Here is a 20687-nt window from a genome sequence, read left to right as displayed (position 1 = left end):
ATTAGAGTTGTTCTAAATACATGTTTGAATATGAATACTGTAAGAAAATAACAAATAACACAATAAAACTGAAAAAAGTAAAAAGTTTGCAGATAGAACCGAATGTGCAGATTCACTGTGGCACATATTAATACTGATTTTGTTTTAATTTCGTAATAATTAAACAAAATTTTCAAAGAAATAAATCATTTCATACCCTCAAAAATACTATGTTTTAGTTTTTCCCATATTTAATTCCTCAGTGATTCCCTTCTATGTTTAAAACACTTTTTAATGAAGCTGTTTGATTTTCAAGTGGAAACTTTTGGTTTTATCACCTTTTGTCACCGAAACTCTTCCCGGTGGCCCCTGAATGGCGCAGAAACACAAGAGGTGGCTCTTTTTTCTTCTTCTCTCTACCTGCTTCAGGTGACGCCCAATCAGAGCAGCGCTCGTGACCGCACCCTGTCAGTATCGGAACTCGTGCGCGCAGGTGAACCACAGGTGTTTTTTTGCGCCGCACTCTGAGAGAAACTCAGCAGCACTCATCAGCTCAGCTCGGGAGCAAAAAAAAAAAACCGACTTTTGGCGTCACGGCAGAAAAATTTGCTCAAAGAAAATATGACAAAATCATAAACTGAAACAAAGAGAACCCGACTTTGTCCTGACTAGAGCAGTTTTTATTTTAGTTTTTTTTTTTTTTTTAGTTTTTGGTGTTCTTTTTTGTGGGGCAGGATGGAGTTTTAGCTTCCCAACGAGGATATCCACACCTGCCAGGGTTACGGAGTTTGGACTGCGGCTTTTACGCACCATGGAATTCATCTTCACCAGACGAGCGGCTGCGCTCCTAATTATCTGCACATTTTTAAGTTTTCTGTATGGCTCCAGAGGCGAAGTCCCACCCAAACCCACCCCCGGCATCACGGTGGTGCCTCCGCTTAAACCTAACAATGAACCCCAGGCCTACCCAGATGCCGAGAAGTCCAATTTACCCGTGTTTACAATGGATTACCCAAGAATACAGATACCATTTGAGATCACTTTATGGATGCTGCTGGCCTCGTTTGCCAAAATTGGTGAGTAAGCTCTTAAAAAGGTGAGATCATATTGATGATTTGTTAGCTCCTTGTACACACGAGGTGCTCCCTTCCCATCTTTTGTGTTTTCTGAATCACTCTTTTTCCTCTCAGGTTTCCATGTGTATCATAAGATCACCGTTTGGGTGCCAGAGTCCTGCCTTCTCATTAGCATTGGTCTGATTGTGGGGGCCATCATGCATTCAGTCCACGAGGAGCCCCCAGCTGTGCTCACCAGCAATGTCTTCTTCCTCTACATGCTGCCCCCAATCGTCCTCGACTCTGGTTACTTCATGCCCACCAGGCCTTTCTTTGAGAACATAGGCACGGTACGCTCCAGATCATCTGACACGGTTTCCTTAGACAAATTCGGCTTCCAGCTCTGACTCACGTGCATCTTTGTTCCTTTCTGCGTGCAGGTGTTCTGGTACGCAGTGATGGGGACCCTGTGGAACAGCATCGGCATTGGAATCTCCCTTTTCACTATATGCCAGATTGAGGCTTTCGGGGTGCAGGACATCAACCTCCAGGAGAACCTGCTGTTCGCCTCCATCATCTCGGCCGTGGACCCCGTAGCCGTGCTCGGTGTGTTCGAGGACGTGTCCGTGAACGAGCAGCTCTACATCGTGGTGTTTGGAGAATGCCTCTTCAATGACGCTGTCACTGTGGTGAGTTGATGCTGGCAGAGTCTGTCAGTGTGTACCATGCAAACACTTGAAGTGCTCTTTACCCTTACAGCCAAACTTTCTGGGTCACTGTTTGTTATGAAAACATCTTCTCTATTCAACCATCTGGTAATTATACACCACATACATTTTTTCTTTTTAGAGACTCAACAGGTTAGTTATCCCCACCATTAAAGAAGACTAGTTTAACATTTTTGAATCAGCATTCTGTGGAAAGATTGTAAACAGTATCTTACCTGTTGTAGATAGCTCTTTGAACAAGCTCAGTTTAGAAAAACTGTTTAATTCTGACCAGACTAATGAGCTAAAGGCTAGTCAGAACTGTTATAACTGCAGATATTTACATAAATTTATTGGGTTATTTGTAAATGTAAATAACAGCAGCAGCTAACTGTAGCACTTCCTGTGCAGCCAGGGGAACTTCCAGCTGGAATATCAGAGTATCCATGTAACAATAATCTGACAGCAATGTAATGGTTTGTCAAAAAGTATTAGCATGAACGATGTGAAGTTTGTTAAATTGTGGTTCCTTTAAGACAGTGGCAATCCGCTCTACTCGTTGACTTCCTTGGATGCGGATTAGTCCAATAATTTGGTCAGAATTAAACTATTTCTCCAAAATGAGTTTGCTCAAAAAGCTATGTACAACAGGTAAGACATTAAATGTTCTTCCCTTTCCCATAGAACCACACTTCAAACAAATCTGAACTATTTCTTTCAGGTTAATTTTAAGAAAATTGAGAAGTTACCAATCAGTATCAGCCCAAAAGATTTTTAAATAAAGTTTTAAGATCAGAGTTTTGCCGTTTTCAGCTTGCCGCTTAACTTTACATTTAGGTTTAGATCATATAATTTCAGTATGGCACAAGGAAAAAAAAATCCTCACAACAATTCACCTTTGTTGTGTGAATCATTATGTTCTTTTACACTCAAAAGGTTCAGCTCAAGTTTCATCTTATTAAAAAATAAAAATAAAAATTCACATTTGTACATTAAGGTGCGTTTATGTTTATGAGAGACGGCTGTTCACCGGAGAGATTTCTGAACACATAAATGAATACACATTAAAACATTGAATAAAGCAAGGGAATGTTGGTGGCATAGGACATGTATCCACAGTAGAGTGCCATGTCACATTCACAGTCTGTTTGTTCAGATGCTGCCAAACCAGTTCCCGAGGTCACAGTTACATGTTCATTTGGTTGTGTGGGAGGAGTCGGGCACATGTTTGTTTCATGACTGAAAAGAACTCCGGCTCAAATTCTGCACCCCTCCCCTTCAAGTCTTTTTATTTGTGCTCAAACACTCCTACATACCCATCTATATGAATCTGCCCTGTTGGGTTGGGTTGTTTAGTTCAAAGAAGCAAAACTGATGTTGAAAGTGAGGACAAACATTTACACAGAAGGCCAGGAAATCCCAGGATAGACACACTTAAAAGATCTAATATTTGACAGAAGCACTCAGAAGTACTTCTGATATAAAAAGTAGGGTTAGTTTATTTAAAAGATTTAAGATTTTAGATTTCAGAAGGGTTTATGGTGGTTAGGTTCCTGAATTTCTCATTTTGACCGTGTGGTGCATTGCAAGTGCTATTTAAATATAACCAGGAAGCTACCTGTTACTACCACACTACACACAGAAATCACTATAAAGTAAATGTTTAAAAAAGCTCCTTTAATCACAAGTTTTAAGTTTTACGATCTCTTTAATTTTAGGAGATCTTTTTCCTCCTCTGAAGCTTGATGAGCATAAAGGAAAATTGAATAATTTACAATAAAGCCACAAAATTAAAGCTACCAAACCATTTTAGTTCATAATTCAATTTTTGTAGTAATTTGTTAGAAAGACAGACAGGATGTTGTGCATTAAGACTCATTTAGCTAAAGCTTGAGCGTATTTGTGATTTTATCAGTAAATCACAATAATATTGTTAATACTATTAGAGTTATATATGTAGAGATGTGATCTTAGAAGTCTTTGTGGCACCAGTTTAGGAATGTTTTTATACATTCTCCTTAATTTAGCTTAAGTTTTTGACAATATTTCCCTTGCTTGTTTTCTTTTTTTGTTAAATTGACCTAAATACATGCCAGTTATTGTCACATTCAGTGGTAAATGCAGGATAACAAAGCCTACAATTCTGCCAGATTCTCTCTTTTTTTCCTGACCTATGCAGGGTGCTTAGTAAAATAAGATTATCACAATGCAAACAGTGCAGAGCAAACATTTTAAGAAATCAATCTTCTGTGAAACATTGTCTTTAGAGCCCTCTGCCCATGACCTCACCCATGGCTTTTGTGTGGGCTTCTGTTTGCATGCAAAAAAATAACACGTTTCTGTTTTCAGGTGTTGTACAATATGTTCAGCTTTGTGGCGGATATGCCAGTGGTGGAGCCTGTGGATGTGTTCCTGGGAGTGGCCAGGTTCTTCGTGGTCGGACTCGGCGGGATGGGCTTCGGCATCCTGTTCGGCTTCGTGGCCGCCTTCACAACCAGATTCACCTCCAAGGTCCGAGAGATCGAGCCCCTCTTCATATTCATGTTCAGCTACCTGGCGTATCTGGTGTCTGAGCTGTTTGCCATCTCGTCCATCATGGCGTGAGTGGAAATCAAAGAGTCGCAAGTTCAAGCATTTGAGTTGCAGCTGCACGGTTTAATGGAAATTAAAGCTGTTTCGGTCTCTGCGTTCCTGCAGCATCGTCTGCTGTGCCCTCACCATGAAGTACTACGTTGAGGAGAATGTTTCCCAGCGTTCCTGCACGACCATCCGACACGTGGTCAAGATGCTCGGCTCCATCTCGGAGACCCTCATCTTCTTCTTCCTGGGTGTTGTTACCATAACAACAGAACATGAGTGGAACTGGGCCTACATCCTCTTCACATTGTTGTTTGCTTTCGTGTGGAGAGGACTGGGTAAGNGATCTGAGTCCAGCATTAAGATTATGGGTTCTGTTTGACGTTCAGTTGGTGGATTTATAGGAGTAGTTATCTCCATCATTGACTAACTTCTTAACCATGTTAGTTTTACCTATGAAGTATGTTTAACGGCTTTATTTGGCTGCTGCTGCTTTGACATCAGGCTGCAAATAAACTGAGCTAATCACTGCTGCAAGTCACTAAACAATGAGGTCAAAGATGCTAAAATAAGCTGGTTGGAGCTTTAAAAATCAGTTTAATTCATCACAACTCCAGGCTCCGTCTAATGGCGCATTGTTACTTTGTCTACTGCTGATAAAAGAAAAATAAAGGTATATTAAATACACTTTAAAGGTTCCAAATTGTGAAAAACTCACCCTTTGGATGGTGAACTGTCGAGAAGTTGGAGCTACAGAGGGATACTTGAACGCCGATTTGATAAAAATAAAACGCACTGTATCTTTGAAGACTATTATCTACTGAATCATGAAATTATTTTCTGAAGAACTCTTAGTGTGTGGATCAAATGGAGTGGATTTAGTTCTTAACACTTAGTATTTCAGAGAGGAGTTTAAATTTGATCATTATGTCCATCTGTCTTTATTTTAGCTTTTTGAGCTATGAATTGAAAAGCATCGATAGCTTCATTATGTTTAAAATACATGCCAAACATTCTGCTATTATTTATTTAAATTTTTTCAGAAGCCTCTATTTTAATTTTGGAGTATAAACTTATAGAAGTTAGTGGATATTTAGCAACTTTCTCCACCCACTTGTTTGGAAAGTCATGCAAGCTAAATATAATCCTGCAGAGGACTCAAACAGTGCAACTTCTAACATTGTCTTTTTAATCCTCTCAGGTATTTTGGTGCTGACTCAGATCATCAACCCTTTCCGCACCATCTCCTTCAACCTGAAAGATCAGTTTGGTATGGCCTACGGAGGACTGCGGGGGGCCATTTCATTCGCTCTGGCCTTCACGCTGCCTGACACCATTGGTCGAAAGCAGCTCTTCGTCACCGCCACCATTGTAATCATCCTCTTCACCGTCTTTCTTCAGGTAAGAGTCTTGTTGGACGTTCACATTTGGATTGTGGATTAGAGTGGTGTGATTTGTATTTAAAAAATCAGCTGTCGGCTGACTCTTTGGATGGTTTAAGAATTTGTTTTTTTAACTTAGTGTGATTAGAGGTAATAGTTTTGGTTTCCAGCTCAACATGAGACCAAATTTGTCACAAGTATGTCAGTCAGATCTCAGTTACCTGGTTTAATGGATATTTTTCATTTAGCACTAAAACTGGCTTTAATTTTTAATCCCTCCATACTTAACTCAAAATTGTGCCTACTTTGATTGAATTTAATTAAAAAGTATGTCTAGAAGCAGCTTTTAAATATGTTTATTTGGTTTATTCTCTTTGTAGGGGATCAGTATCCGACCTCTGATTGAGTTCATCAACGTCCGCAGGACAAACCGTAATGTGGACACCATCAATGTAGAGATTCACTGCAGGGTACGACACAAGCTTTTATTTACTTATCGGACAGCATAGCATATTTCTTCCCACGGAAGCCCTAACATCTGTCACTTTGCCCCCAGCTCATGGAGCACACGATGGCAGGAATAGAAGATCTCTGTGGGCAGTGGAGCCACTTCTACTGGAAAGACAAGTAAGAAGTTTCTCATCTTTGGTTTCCTACATCAGCTCAAGTTGTTGGAAGTTAACAGGCATTGCTAATTTATAGCAGCCTGTAATGACATCTTCATATTTACAGTTATGGATTCATACAAACCACACTAAAGCGAAAGCCCAACAAGAGAACAGAAGGAGGATTGCTGGTTTTAGATTTCCTCCTTTCAGGTTTGGTTCATCGATGTTGTCGTTCACATCTGAACCATGCAGGAGTTTTGACATCTAATCTGATTTGGTGTCATGTTCAACTTCTGCAGCCAGAAGCAACACATTTTTTCTCTTTTCAGCTCTGAAATGTTTCCTTCTACAGTCCCTCTCTCTGTATTTAAGTATGTTGTTACAAAACTTGTCAGAATCCACATTTAAAATAAAAACAAAAATACGACCTAAGTTCAGCTAAAGTTCAGTTCTGCTAAACCTGTGATGTCCTTGTAATAAGTTTGGTTTTTATTCATTTTGTTTTAGATTTTATCAATAATTGCAGCAGGGATTTTCTTCATTTCTTCCTTTGTCCTTCCTCTTCCTCTTGGGTTTGACATTTTCAACTCTTGTCCTGAGAAACAGGTTTTACAAGACTTAAGATCTTCATTTTGATTTCACCAGTCAAAACATGCTCTGATCATGACAGGAACATAAAAAGTTATGAGGTTGTACCTCATATTTGCTTTGGCCCTCACAGTGATTTAAGTTTTAGGCTACATTAAATCACTTGATCTTCAATTTAAGTATTTTTTAACTTCAAAAGTATACAAATATGACGAAACTGAATGCCGTGAGCTTTAGAAACAAACACGAAGTTCACACAGCTGCAATGCACATCAATTTTAATGTCATCAGGAACAATTAAAAAGTGTCAGATGGCTGTTTTATCCAGATATTAACAATAAAATGTTTAAATAGACCAAGATTTGTTGACTACATTTCAGAAAAAAATAGGAGCAGTTTTTTTAGAGCAAATGCACAAATTAGACATGAAACTTCACTTAAACTAGGATGTTGTTGCCAACAGGTTCCACAAAAAACAGCAGAGCAATCTAAATTATTACATATTTTTGCTTATTGAACATAAATTATCATGAGTGAGTTGGTACGACTGTCTAACGTTCTGAGATACCAACTGAGACGTTGCTACTTTTTCTTTCATGCTACTTCTTGAATTCAGAAGAATTAAGAATCTTTGTTCTTTTTTTTTTTTTTCTTCAAATGATTGTCTTAGATCTAATTACTGTCTGAGTTAAATCCAAATGTCTCTCAGAGCATGGCTCCTTCTTGTCAATTAATTTTTTTGTCCTAATTTTAGGTTCATGAAGTTCAACAACCGGGTTCTGCGCAGGATCCTTATCCGGGACAACCGGGCCGAGTCCAGTATCGTTGCGCTCTACAAGAAGCTGGAGCTGCAGAACGCCATGGAGATCCTGGACACGGTGTCTGGGGACATCAGCGCTGCTCCGTCCATCGTCTCCCTCCAGTATGAGACCCGGATCGTGCCTTATTGTCTGCTCAGATCAGCAGGAGAGTGGCTAACCTTTTTTTTTTACTCTTAATATCTACTTTGGCTTTAGTGAGGATAAGAAAGAGTCTGCTAAACCTAAGAAGAAATTCTTTGCTGAAGACCTGAAGAACATGCACAACATCCTGTCCAAGAACATGTACAAGATCAGGCAACGGGTGAGATTACCTTTTTTCTTTTTGTCTTTTATCATAGTAACTTCATATTTAATATAATATTCACTTAAATACAATTTTATTGTTTGTTTTTTGCTCTTTTTTTAAAATCTTGTCTTGTGTTTCACTACATATTCTGGTGTAAGACACAGCTGTGTTTATGTGATCTAAGACCTCCAGCAGTGAAGCATTTTAATTCAAATATTTTAGCCATATTCTAAAAACAAATCAGTAGGAAAAAGCTCAGGATCGTAGCTGAGTATTTCTTCATGCAGTCTCAAAATGACAAAGTCAAGCAGTCAGAGTTTCTTATTAAACAAATTCAAAGAGCCATATTCTGTCAGCTTTCAGGACGATTCCTGCTAAAAGCAACAATCTGAAACTTTACAAAGAAAACTGTGAACATGACTACATGTTACATTTGTCCTACTCAATTAGGCCCGAGAGTTAAAGTGTTTGAGCAAGAGAGGGAGCAGAAGAAATAGATGTAGAGCCATTGTGCTGATTAAAACGATGACTTGGCAAATGATAAAATTTGTAGCTATATGCAAAGAACGATTCAGGTTTTTCTCAGACTGGAGACAAAAAGCTGAACCTGACAGGTGAGAAGTGCAAAAAAATATTTTTATATCTACAATATTTTTGTCTCAAGGGTTTAAAAATTGACTTTGAAAATAAAAACAAGTTCAGCTTCTCTCCTCCAAATTCATCTTCAGAGACATATGTTTTCTATCCTTATCTGACACAACCGAGAAGAGGAAGCTTTATTTTTTTCATTGATGCAGATCTCATTCACACGGAAACTGGTTTTGCATAGAGGCAGACCGCTGGTGGCAGTACTTTTCCATCAGTGACCTCATCCTCATTAAAAGGCCGCTCAAACACTCTTTGGTGTTTAGGGAAAATATGAACCATGAGCTCCTGTGTTCAGGTTTGACTGTTCAGCCACATTTTTTTCATTTTATTTTACATATTTTTATAGTTTGGTGTTCTTCAGAGTCATTAGACATTATGCCTCATGGTTTGTTTTTAAATGTTCAACCCAATAAAATATCTCATTTCAGTCCTGTGATGAGCTCAAGCATTATAGGGCAGCAGAGCTTTTGTCTTTTTAAAGTAAAACTTTGAACTTTATAATGCTTAAAGGGCAGCTGCCTTTTCTTTAGGTCTAACCGATTGCTACGGGATGGAGGCAGTGGTTGGTTTGCAGCAGGAAATGTGTTCAAATGGCAGCTTTTAAATTGTAAACACAGAAACTGGTCCGTGTTGCTCAGACAGGTGTGGCCAGTTTTGGTTGAGTAATCTGAGCTTCAAAGAATGCTGTCTCCTCCAGTGGATCAGCTGGAGCTGCAAACATTACAGCTGGAAAACTGATTACTACAAATTCAGGAACCTTCGTTCTAAAAGTGTTGATGAACGGCACGTCTGCAGTCTGAGACCCGCACGGGGTTTCATCCCGTGTCTTTTTGCTTGTCGTTCTTAGACGGTGGCATACACATCGAAGTACGCTCTGCCCAACGACAGCCAGCCCAGAGAGATCCTGATCAGACGTCACAGCAGCATCCGCCGCAGCCTCCGGCCTGGAAGCTTTCAGTCAACGGTAAGCTTGATTTAGGAATTTATTTGGTCTTATAGATGCCATTTAAGGATTTTTCAAACTTGAAATTTCTATATTTCTGGAGAAATGAGAGATTTGGCTTCAAAAAACTTTTGACATAAGTTGTTAAACTTTAAACATCTTGTTTTATTAAGGTTAGGGTTTCGCTTCATGACATTCTGTTGAAATTTTACGCCCAGACCTTTCCCTTTTAACTTGAATAATTTAAATTCATTGTTTGAATAATGATCTGAAACCTTTCTTGCCCAAATGCAAAGAATGGAATGAATCTTCTCGGATTTTTGTATTACTTCCATGGAACTGGATTTTTTTTGTTTCATTGTCTTTTTGCTGCTCTACCATGTTTATCGTTTTTGTCTTATAAATAGTACCTTTTATAATGAACATGTTGCACATTTTTCTCTTCTTGTGATCTTTGGTGTTGGTTGACCACTCACAAGGGAAAAAAGTCTTTATTTTTTCCCCCTCACGTCATGTCACCCTAGAGATTTTATATTTTATCTTTCACCACGTTGCATTGACTCTCTCTGTTGGACTCACTTTGGATACTCTCATAAATTTGTTTAAATTCTCAGAATTTAATTGCAAACTTAACACTCATATTGAGTCACATATATGTTTAAACATTTCAGCTGTATACAAGTATGTAATGGTGGATCATTTTCATCATTAAAAATTTATTTTTCCTAATTGCTTTAAGTATGTTTTTATATTTACTGTAAGGATTTGACAGTATTTTAGATCAGTTTATGCAGAAACAAAGAATTTCAGAAAATTCAAAAGCTTTCTGACACCAATTTAAATCCTCAGACCTCCTTAAAAGTACTTAGGATTGGTGAAAGTTAATTGAAATCCTGAGCTGCATCATTGTTGATATTATTCTTCTCATTCCCAGATGGTGCCCAGGTCTCAGAAGTATTTCTCACTTCCTGCTGGGCAGGGTCTGGAGTCAAAGTTTCCTCCTGTGAGGCACAGTTATGCTGGTAAGGATCAGAAAGTACTTTTCCTCTTTATTACTTTTAATCAACCGTGACAGTAAAAATGCTTCACGCCACATGACTTTAATAAAATGTGACTTTTTGTCCCAGTTCTTTTCACATTATCCCTGGATGTGTTTTATGTTGGGAAATATTTTTGCTTTAGCTGATTCTTGACATCCCATATTTCATTGTCCTGATTCCTCAGTGAGCGGTCAGTGTTGTGGATATGATATAGAAGGGTGAGCCTTTATTATTATTTTTTTTTTTTTTTCTCAGATGAGCATGAAACCATGTCGGAGGTGGCCTACCCCGCTCGGCACTCTCGCTTCGGCCAACCTAAACGCTCCGCCTCAGGAGCCATGATGCCTCTGCACCGGCTGGACACTCTGAAGGAGGTCCCCTCCGTTGACGTCCTGAACGAGAGCGAAAAAGGCAGCACGAGCCGCGGCGTGTCCCGGACCAACTCCTCCTACAGCGACTCCCGCGTGCCGGCACGCGGCTCCCCGCCGTCACTTTAACCTCCCTGTCGATAACGGCAACGGCTCAGCCAATGACAGGAGGAATGCTCCAACCGAGGCAGAGGAGGAGCAGGGGGAGCAGCCTTCGTCTCCACCTCCGGCCTGGGCAGCTGAACCCAGGGACAGCACACCTCAGAACCCTCTGCTCAGGAGGCCAAAGTGGAACCCGAAGAAATAATAATAATAATAATAATAATAATAATAATTAAAAAGCAGCAGCTGCACTGACTCAGACTGAATCTCAGATGGTCACCCAGCTGAAAACTCATTCGACTTCCAGGCCAGTTGGATGAACTCTGAATGTGTAGTTTCTGTTTTATTATTTTTTTTAAAAAGGAGCCACCATTTAAAATGAGCCAAAATGGATGGAAATACCTCACTGACGTGTCATGCACATCAGAAGCACAGTGCACTAAGAGTCAAAGTGCTGCATGTGAAATGTCAGCGCTGAGTCGCTCGGTTTTAAATGTGTAGTTTTGGATGCTTGTTTTTATATCTTCTTGTAGAATTATTTCAAATGTTTTGATGTCAATTCAAGTGTTTTATTGTGATCATGTGACCTTTTTGTGTTTTTAAACATAAATATAGTTTCTTTTATTTTATTGTCCGTAATTAGACTGAGGAAACATCTTTCGTGTTCGAGTCGTTTTGTTGAATGAAGCCATTGTCGTGCAGCATAAAGTTTTCTTCTGAATGTCTGACACACCAGTGGGCACTCTGGTTCATTTTATTCCCATTTTTATAATAAATATCCCATGTTGTTGAACAGCTATAAAGTTTTCTTGTACGCAGCTTGAATATAACTTTTAAAAGGTTGTTACAAACAGTTTGAAAGAAGATTCAACAAGAGATTTTTCTAATTCCAGTAGAAGAACTTATATCTAAAAAGGCACAAAGATAATAATGAAACTTTCTTTTTAACATTGTGAAAATAGTTTATTCCATCTTTGGTTTTTAGTGCAACTTTAGACTTGAAAAATGCAAATGTTTGGTTACTTCAAGGGATTTACGTTTTTGTAACATAAGGCATGCGACTAATGTAGTCATCCACCAAGTGACACAGATGTTGAAGCATTATAAATACTAAAACGGCGTCTCATCCATGAGCAGCAAATGACACAGGATTACCTGTTAAAGCTCAGAATAAAAACCTGACATGAGAGGAAAGAAGGTTATAAGGCAGGGGTGTCCAACCCTGGTCCTGGAGGGCCACCATCCTGCATGTTACTTGTTTCCCTGCTCCAACACACCTGATTCAGTGGTTAAATCACCTCTTCATGTTCTGCAGAAGCCTGTTAATCACCCATTGATTCAAATCAGGTGTGTTGGAGCAGAGAAACAACATTTAATTAACATTTAATTTCAAAGAAAATCAGCATGTTTATACAATGAAACTAACAATAGTTAAAGGAAGGCATGATGCCCACCACCCTGTATGCTAAAGCTTTAAATCAAGATGTTAGCTCTAAGAGTTCGTGTTGGCTTTCAGCTACTACAACACCGAATATTAACTCCATATCTTAACTGAGTTAGACATTTAGCCATTTTGTGTAAATCAGGTTGCCTTTAAAGGTTAATCGGCTGTATGTACATCCAATGACTTTTGAGTTTTCATTTAAACTTGTTCTGTGGTTTATGAGATGAGGCAGGCGATCATATGATTGCTTGACTTTCATGGCAGAAGGGAAAAATCTTTTCTTTGCCAACATAATACAGCATCAGAAGTCTGACGATAAAACAAGTCATGAGACGTTAAAATAAAACCTTTTGGTTAATATGAACAGTAGAATGTTTAAAACAAAACAAAGGGTAAAATTTCACAAAAAGAATCTGGTTTGGGCCACTTTTGAGAAAACAGATTTAATTAAACCAGTTGATTCAAACACAAATAGTTTTTATTAACATGTGTTATTTTTACCCTGACGCCATTTGGTAATTGTGTTATTGCTTTTAATCTCAGTTTTCAACGTGACAAATTTTGGTCAAACTTCAGGGAACAGATGTGATGTGATGAAAGTTAAACGTTAAGCTGTGAAGATGTGTTTTAAAACCAAAAAAAAAAAAAAAAGTATACAGACATAAAAACTTTATTTCCTATTTTTCTTTTACATTATTTAGATGAGTCGGTGTGTTTATTACTGTAAGGTTTGTAGATAAATATATAAATATAAAAGAAATTTTCCTTCATTTTCATATTTCATTTGGATTAATAAAAAAAAGAAGTGCTCAGAAACATAATTTAATAAAAAATATTTGTTTTAAATTATTTAACAATTATTAAAACTTTAACATATTTTCAGATAAATAACTAAAACCTAAGAATCAGAAATAGGACTTCACCCATATACCACAACAGGAACCTTTTTAATGTACTATATTAAAAAAAAAAGTGGGATTGAGGTAAAATGTGTAAAACTAAGTTAAATTTTGCTATCATCTTCTTTTCCTTGTGTTTTGGTGAATCGATGGGTTTACCAGATTTATTTTGAACCTCTTAGAATTTGAATTATGTAGTGGTTACAGAACTGCGTTAAAAATAAGAAGTACTCTGACGCAGTAACAAGTAGTTTGTGCAAAGATGAGGCTTCTACTCCGTGTTTCTGTTCTTTGGAAACACAATTAACTTTGCAGCCTTTTCATCGTGTGATTATCGCACATCATTTAGCCCCTGAGAGAAGGCCTGCAGTGCTGGAGGCGACGTACCGTTGTCCCCAGTGTCCTCACATCTGAGAGGAGGCATCCATGTTCAAATAAACATTCTTTAGTGTGATGTGCTGGTTCCCCTGTTCATCACAGCTGAATCCTGTGAATAAGAGCACTTCTCTGAGTGGTTTGCATTCAGTTTTTGGTGAGAGTTTTCAGAGTTTGACTGTTTTTGTTGCTCCTTTTTTGTCCCATTTGGGGATTCTGACGAGGAGCAAACCCACAGCTGCCAGAGCGAGCACGACTCCCAGACTGGGAGGGCCGCAGGGGCTGAACTCCTGGGTCAGACCGGAGAGCAGAGGGGCCAAAATCCGACCCACAGCTATGACCGACTGCCCGGCTCCGATCAGAGTCCCGCTGGCCTGGACCCCTCCCCTCTGCAGCTCCAAGTCTGTGATGCACGTCCGTCCAATGGTGGTGGAAATGGTAAAGAAGGTGGAGGTGAGCAGTACTTGCCAGACGCTCGGTGCGGCAGCATAGAGGAAAATGAGTGAGCTGGTGAGCATCGTGGAATGAAGCAGCAGGGCGGACATGTTGTTCTTATAGAGCTGGGTGACGGGCCCCACCAGGAACCCAGCCAGGGCCCCTAAGGTGCTGCTGTAGCTGATCAGATAACCTGTCATTTTTGGTTTGAGAGCGAAACGCTCCTCCATGGCCAGAGAGAAGTTACTGTAGTAGAGCATGATGCTTACGGCCATCAGGAGACGCACAAGAAAGAGGTCCCACATGTCAGAAGAGGCCACCATGTGGATTCTTGAGATCACAGAGGAGAGCTGTCTCCAGGCAGGCTGGAGCAGAGACACCTCCCTCCACATGAGTCGATACTTCCAAGGAGATCTGGAAGCTGCTTCAGTCTCTGGCTTTAACACTGTCTGGTGGCTCGTTGCATGAGAACCGTTCTGCACAGACTTGCTGCCGTATTTGTCGTAACATCCTTCACTTGTGTTGTTGCTGTGGTTCGTTTCATTACGATCAGCTAGTGTCTCGCTCCAGGGCAGCATCCATACCAACCCTAAAACGAAAAAAGAAAATCCATAATATCACAAAACTGTTTCACACAGATTCCTCACAAAATCTTACTATATCTTTACTCACCAGTATTAACAAGAAAGATTGCCGCACAAGTAAAGGAAGACGTGTAAAAGCCTCCTTCGTGCTCTGTGAGGTACCCACCCACCACGGGACCAAGGATGAAGCCGACGCTGGAGGCTGCGTTAAAGTGTCCCATCACCAGGGGGCGCTCCGATTCTGACACCAGGTCAGACAGCAAGGCTCTGCAGATGGACAGGGAGTGCTTGAACAGCCCTGACACAAAAATAAAGACAAGAAGAAGGAAACGCATTAAGAATAAGATTAATTTATGCACACTGTCATGTTTTTGGAGTAAAGAGGGAAAAATCTTTTAGGTTTTAGATAAACGTTCATCTAACAATAGCAGCAGATTCAACCGTCAGACACCAGAACATTGTGCAGACCGTTACATACATGCAAGCATCTTTGCAATGCTTACATACACTAGATAGTAGATACCAAAGAATATGAGGTTTTTACCAAAATATAAAACCCTCACTAACCCAGCCTTCTTTTTATGTTAGTAAGTCAGACAGTGTGCTTTGTTTCTGTTAGAATGAATGAATAGCTACATGATATTAAGAAAAAAATGTAACTTTAATATTATTGTTTTGACTACATCAGATGAAATAAACACACATGTTCCCAACACTTCCTGTACATGCAGTGGTGACAAACTGCCTTTTGGCAACGGGCGATAATTCAATTAAATACCTCAGCGTTGCCTTCTGACTTACCCACAGGTATCCGAGCGAGGACGAACAAGGTGATGCTCGTAGACATCCCCAGGAGGCTGTAGCCCAGACCGCTCAGCAGCAGACACGTCAGCAGAGAGTACCGCCGCCCGACCACGTCACTCCAGCTGCCCTGACAATCACACAGATTCACTCAGAGATCAGATGACGACAATTTCTAAACGTGGCGTTAATAAAGAGAAAAAAAATCGTCATTATCTCAATAAATGGAGACAAAATGTCAAATAAAAGCCTGATATTGTAAGTAAGTAAATATGATTAAATGTTTGAGTTTGACAGATCGCATGACGCTAAAAGGAATGAAGCACAAATCCCTCATTTTTATATCATTTCTGAACCAAGGAGCTCTTGTTTTATTAGATTCTCGCCCTCTCTGTCTCACACGTGCTCATGATGAAATAATGAGATTAGGACCAACTGAGTTTGTCTGTGTTCTGGATGTGGACTTGTGGGATTACCATAGTAACCCAGCTGTCCACCTATCCCTACGCTCATCAGGATTCAGCCGGTCTGCATGAAGGAACCAACAGATCGCTCTTTATGTGTTTAATTTGTCGCATGACCACGGAGAATTAGACCAGTTTCAGGAGCTCTGAAAGAGAGCTGAGGATCGAACTTCATATGCCAAACCTATTGTCCTTTTTTTGTTTTTGTCGGGAAACGGAGGTTTGTTTGAAACATAAAAAGCTGTTTAGTCAGGGGTTGGTGTCAAAGGGTAAAAATTGATTTCTCTGTTAAAAAAAGAAGATATTTTGTGTCTGATTAGGAGCAGCCTGTGTGAGCGAACGTGTGCACGCTGAATGCGCTGTGTGACCACAATCAACCTAAAACAGCCAGTGTTTATTGTTCTCACGAAATGCCTGAAATCACGTGGAACGCAACCATTTTGGCCATTAATTGTGGGCATTTCTACTCGAGAAGTAAATACTGAATAGAGAGCGAGAGAGAGAGAGAGAGAGAGAAACAAAGTAAATACTTACTACTACCGTGCTTGAGAACAGCTGCAGGATCCCATATGTGGAACCTGAAACAGTTAAATTATTTAAACTCAGTTAATTTACAAATAAAGTCATCTTAGGGTGCTGATGCAAAAGCATAAAAACAAGCAAGTTGAGAAAACGCTTCCTACAATAAAAGGCATTCAAAAAGTGTCTTCAGTTTATCCTGATTATCTTTGAAACGTTTCTGTAAATTGATTAATTCAACATACAAAATGTTTCTCTTGTGCATAAAAATGCATATAAATGCATAAAAAACTAAAAAACAAACAAACAAAAAAAAGACAGGACAGATTAGAGACAGGATTGCACCGAGGTTCAGATCTAAGGCTGCAAATATGTTTCGGAAGCCTTTAAAGCTCCCAAGAGCACACAAGCCTTCATCACTGTTAAAAGCACAGCTGGGGCGTAGAGGGTTGATAAACAGGTATCCTGCAAACAATGCAGTACAACAAGTTCACAACAAAAGCACCGAAATCCTTTTTAGGCCAACATCGTTTCACTTAATTATTTTAACAAGCCACATTCACGGAAACTCATGCTAGTGTTTTCAAACTTGCAGCATAAATAGATAAATTTACAGCAAAAAACACAAAACTGCTACCGTACGTTGTATTTTAAGTAAAGTACAGCAGTGGCAGCATCATCCTGTGGGGGATGATTTTTTTGCACCTTGACTTATCAAGGCGAAGGTAACAGAATAATTATTTATTACTAAAATGAAAATCTGCATCAGAGTGCTCACAACCTTATGATCTTCCATTAAAGCAAAATTATAGACACACAGCTAAGATCACACTGAAGAGGAACTTTTAGGAACAGTTCTGTGAATGTTTCTGAAAGGGCCACCCTTGGGCGGCTGTGGCTCAGTGGTTAGAGAAGTTCTCCTTCAATGAGAGAGTCTGACGTTCGATTCCTGGCAGCAGTCACATGTCGAAGTCTCCATGGGCAAGAAGACACCGAACCCCTCTTTGCCTCTGATGTGCCCCATCGGTGTATGAATGGAGTTTAAAGCACTGATTAGACTCTAAAGAATGATTTATTCAGGTTAGCCTTGTAGAGATGTAGTTGAGTGCTGCATGAATGTGTAAGGATGGGTAAATGAGAGCACAGATTGTGTTTTAAAGCACTTTCAGTGGCCTGTTTGGCTAGAAAAGAGCTATACAAGTACAGTCCATTTACCATTAGAGCTCAATAAAAACGCACAGTCAGAGACAGATGTGAAAATAGTTATGTTTTTTTTAAAGCACAATAGATCTTGAGAAATGTAATGACAGAAATTCACCACATTCATGTGTGGATGTGGTGAATGCTGCGACTGAGTTCAGTTTTTTCCACTTTTGTTAAATTATAAAAGGAATTAAAATCCCTGGTTTCATTTTGCCATTGTGTGACATCTGTACCACTTGAAGGCTTCTTTAATCAGTTTGCTGATAATCAAGGTGAGTTTTCAATGTCAGCTACATAAGTTAGATAGATTAGTGATAACATAGGCAGGACTTACCCACGATGCCAGCCACAGTGGGACTTGCTCCGAGAGCCTTCACATGATGGCTGAGCAGAGGGATGATCATGCTCACCCCGAACAAGTCCTAAAGAAAAAACTGGAAGTGAATGTGGCATTCATCGCACCAAAAAGCCTGAACTAAAACAGGTTTTTTAAAACTGAGTGAAATCCAATCAGAGCTACACCATTCAGCTCTGAGGACAGTTAATTTGAGCATGTGTTAATCTAAAAAAAATTATATTAATACTGTGACTCCATGGAAAATGCAAAATACAACCTCAAATTTAATTCAATGGAGCAAGAATTATGAAGGAAGGAGTTTAAAAAGAAAAACACAGGAGAGAAAAAATGATTTGTTAGGCTGTGTCGTTTATTATATTATTTATCCTTCTACGGTGGTCCTTTTTTATTAAGCCAGATTAAAACGGTTTGAATGAAAACTTACTTATTCAAATATGAATGGCAGCAACACGAGATGAAGAATAATGAGATAAACTATACTCGGCGTTCTGAACTTCACGTGCAACCAATTACTGTGCAATTTTGACAAAACAATTACACATTCATAAGCCCATGTAAAGGGCGGTGTTGTTGTGTCTCTGGTAAAACTGGAATACACAAATTGGTAAACAGAAGGTGAGTGTGTGACAGAGGATGTGGGTGTGTCAGACTGCCGTTTCAAGCTCTGCACGAGGCAGAAATCACAGGAAAAACTTAACAGCAGCAGAGCAGGGTCCTGTGGTTACCATGGTAGCATGTAAACCGAGCCCAATAATGTAAAGATGGAGTCCAGAGTTGGAGAATACACCCAGCAGCTCCAAAAAGTGATCCCCTCGTCTAGTTTTTCTGCACTGCTGAAATCAGAGCGGCTTTGGCCAGATACCTAATTGAGGACATACTGCAGCTCATACAGTGGCCTAACACAGTTAATTCCAGAGATGTTTTAACTTTAAGCAACATTACTGCCTCAGTCCTTTCTGTACCACAGCCTAAAAAGTTTTGGTTATCTATAATTAAATGACAGAAGACTCTGTAAGATCTGCTGCACATTTATCAGTGGTTTAAAAGCCCAGCTGTAGCATATACACAAGGTAATACTATATATTATATGAGCTACCCTTAAAGGTGACATGATTTACAGGACTGTTAACCCAGTGTCATCTATGATGCTTTTATACTGGCTTTATAATTTGTAAATTCATATGCAGTTATTACATTTAATAGCTATTTGGCAGTGGGGGTATTATCTAAGACAAGTAGTCTACAGAATATTGATTTCAAGTTAAATTCAGTCATTCCATTCATTTTTTAAAAATTAAACTGCATTTTAATCCCATTTTTAATTAGAAAACACTGTTTAATGTCTCCTAATTGAGCTGTTTTTTAACACTAAATGTTACTATCACCTGAGCTGTGACGAAAGCACACACTTTTCATTTAGACAACCGAAGCTAACAGGTCTACAGTACTCACCATGAAGCCCACCACATAAATACATCGTATAATCCTCCTCCGTCCCCTTAGTTTCAGGAATAAAGTGCTACATTTCTGGTTGTTCATCCTCCGGCGGTGACAGCTCGGCTACAGCCAAAGCGGAAGGAGTCATCCGGCTGGACTGTTAGCAAACACAGCACACGTCCTGGTGCCGGGTGTGTGTGGAGGTATTTAAAACTGGAGGGGGTGACCATAAACCGTCGGGTTATACTGCTCAGTAAAAACACGGACTGTGTTAAAATTGGTGAGTTATACTGAAGCTTGTATTTTTTATATTTCGCGAATATGTTTAATACCGCAGTGAAAGTTAATGAATTTATTCTTAAATAGTTTCGCTTTTTGTTGTGACACCCCCATGACTGCCACAAAGATGGTTTCACCCGCTGACGTCACGGAAGTGCCCGATTTCTTTTATTTTCGAATTTTAAGGTTTTATTTATACTATTTGTTTCAGTTTTTTAAGCTTCTTTTTGCTTTTGCCTTAGATTAAACAATTTAGATATATCTACAAAACTTATTTAATTTTTACGAGGTCATATGTCACAGTATTATAAAGTTATATCGTTATTAAGTGTTAGCAAAAATATTTTTTAAACTTACTTTAGATACACAAGACATTTATTTATTTCAGAACCTTTGTGTTCTTCATAAACCTTCATTGAGGCTTCATATTTGTGAGTGTTTAATTGACCACCACCTGCTGGCCAATCGTGTGTATTGCTACATATTTTATTACATACAAATTTCATCATAAGATAATAATGTTTCTCGAAGCTGTTAAAGGATTTGAAGTACAGGCAAACACCTTTAAAGAATCATAGCAATTGTTTATCAGTGGTTTTTCGAAATGTTTCTTTAAAAGGCATCTAATTGCCTACAAATGTCAACAGAGAAAAGAATATCAAATTCATGCAATACAATAAACTTAATAAGACTAAAAAAAAGTTGCACATAAGGTGGAATGTCAATGAATAATGACCAATATAGAATAAAATGAACTATAGTTCCATAAAACAGTAAAAAGTAGA

The 20687-nt window shown here is 39.1% G+C and overlaps 2 protein-coding genes across 2 annotated transcripts; one reads left to right on the top strand and one right to left on the bottom strand.

Moving 5' to 3' along the window:
• Positions 1 to 486: 486 nt before the first annotated feature.
• On the top strand, positions 487 to 11899 carry slc9a2 (solute carrier family 9 member 2). Its single transcript, XM_025004659.2, is given in 14 exon segments — positions 487 to 1055; positions 1170 to 1384; positions 1475 to 1723; positions 4091 to 4341; positions 4439 to 4656; positions 5520 to 5719; positions 6081 to 6170; positions 6257 to 6327; positions 7651 to 7818; positions 7913 to 8018; positions 9499 to 9615; positions 10529 to 10616; positions 10890 to 11116; positions 11118 to 11899. Coding segments are annotated over 14 exon segments (2457 nt in total). The 5' UTR covers positions 487 to 790; the 3' UTR covers positions 11310 to 11899.
• A 146-nt stretch (positions 11900 to 12045) lies between these two features.
• mfsd9 (major facilitator superfamily domain containing 9) lies at positions 12046 to 19787 on the bottom strand. Its single transcript, XM_017410174.3, has 6 exons — positions 19639 to 19787; positions 18163 to 18250; positions 16641 to 16684; positions 15643 to 15772; positions 14930 to 15139; positions 12046 to 14846 (listed from the first exon to the last, which is right to left on the bottom strand). Exons 1-6 carry the CDS (start codon positions 19723 to 19725, stop codon positions 13990 to 13992), a joined length of 1416 nt encoding a protein of 471 aa, XP_017265663.1. The 5' UTR covers positions 19726 to 19787; the 3' UTR covers positions 12046 to 13989.
• Positions 19788 to 20687: the final 900 nt, after the last annotated feature.

The sequence above is a fragment of the Kryptolebias marmoratus genome, linkage group LG6 (genome assembly GCF_001649575.2).
Source record: "Kryptolebias marmoratus isolate JLee-2015 linkage group LG6, ASM164957v2, whole genome shotgun sequence".
Classification (NCBI taxonomy): Eukaryota; Metazoa; Chordata; class Actinopteri; order Cyprinodontiformes; family Rivulidae; genus Kryptolebias; species Kryptolebias marmoratus.
The sequence above is the reverse complement of the archived record's forward strand: the minus strand, read 5'-3'. Positions and strand labels throughout refer to the sequence as shown.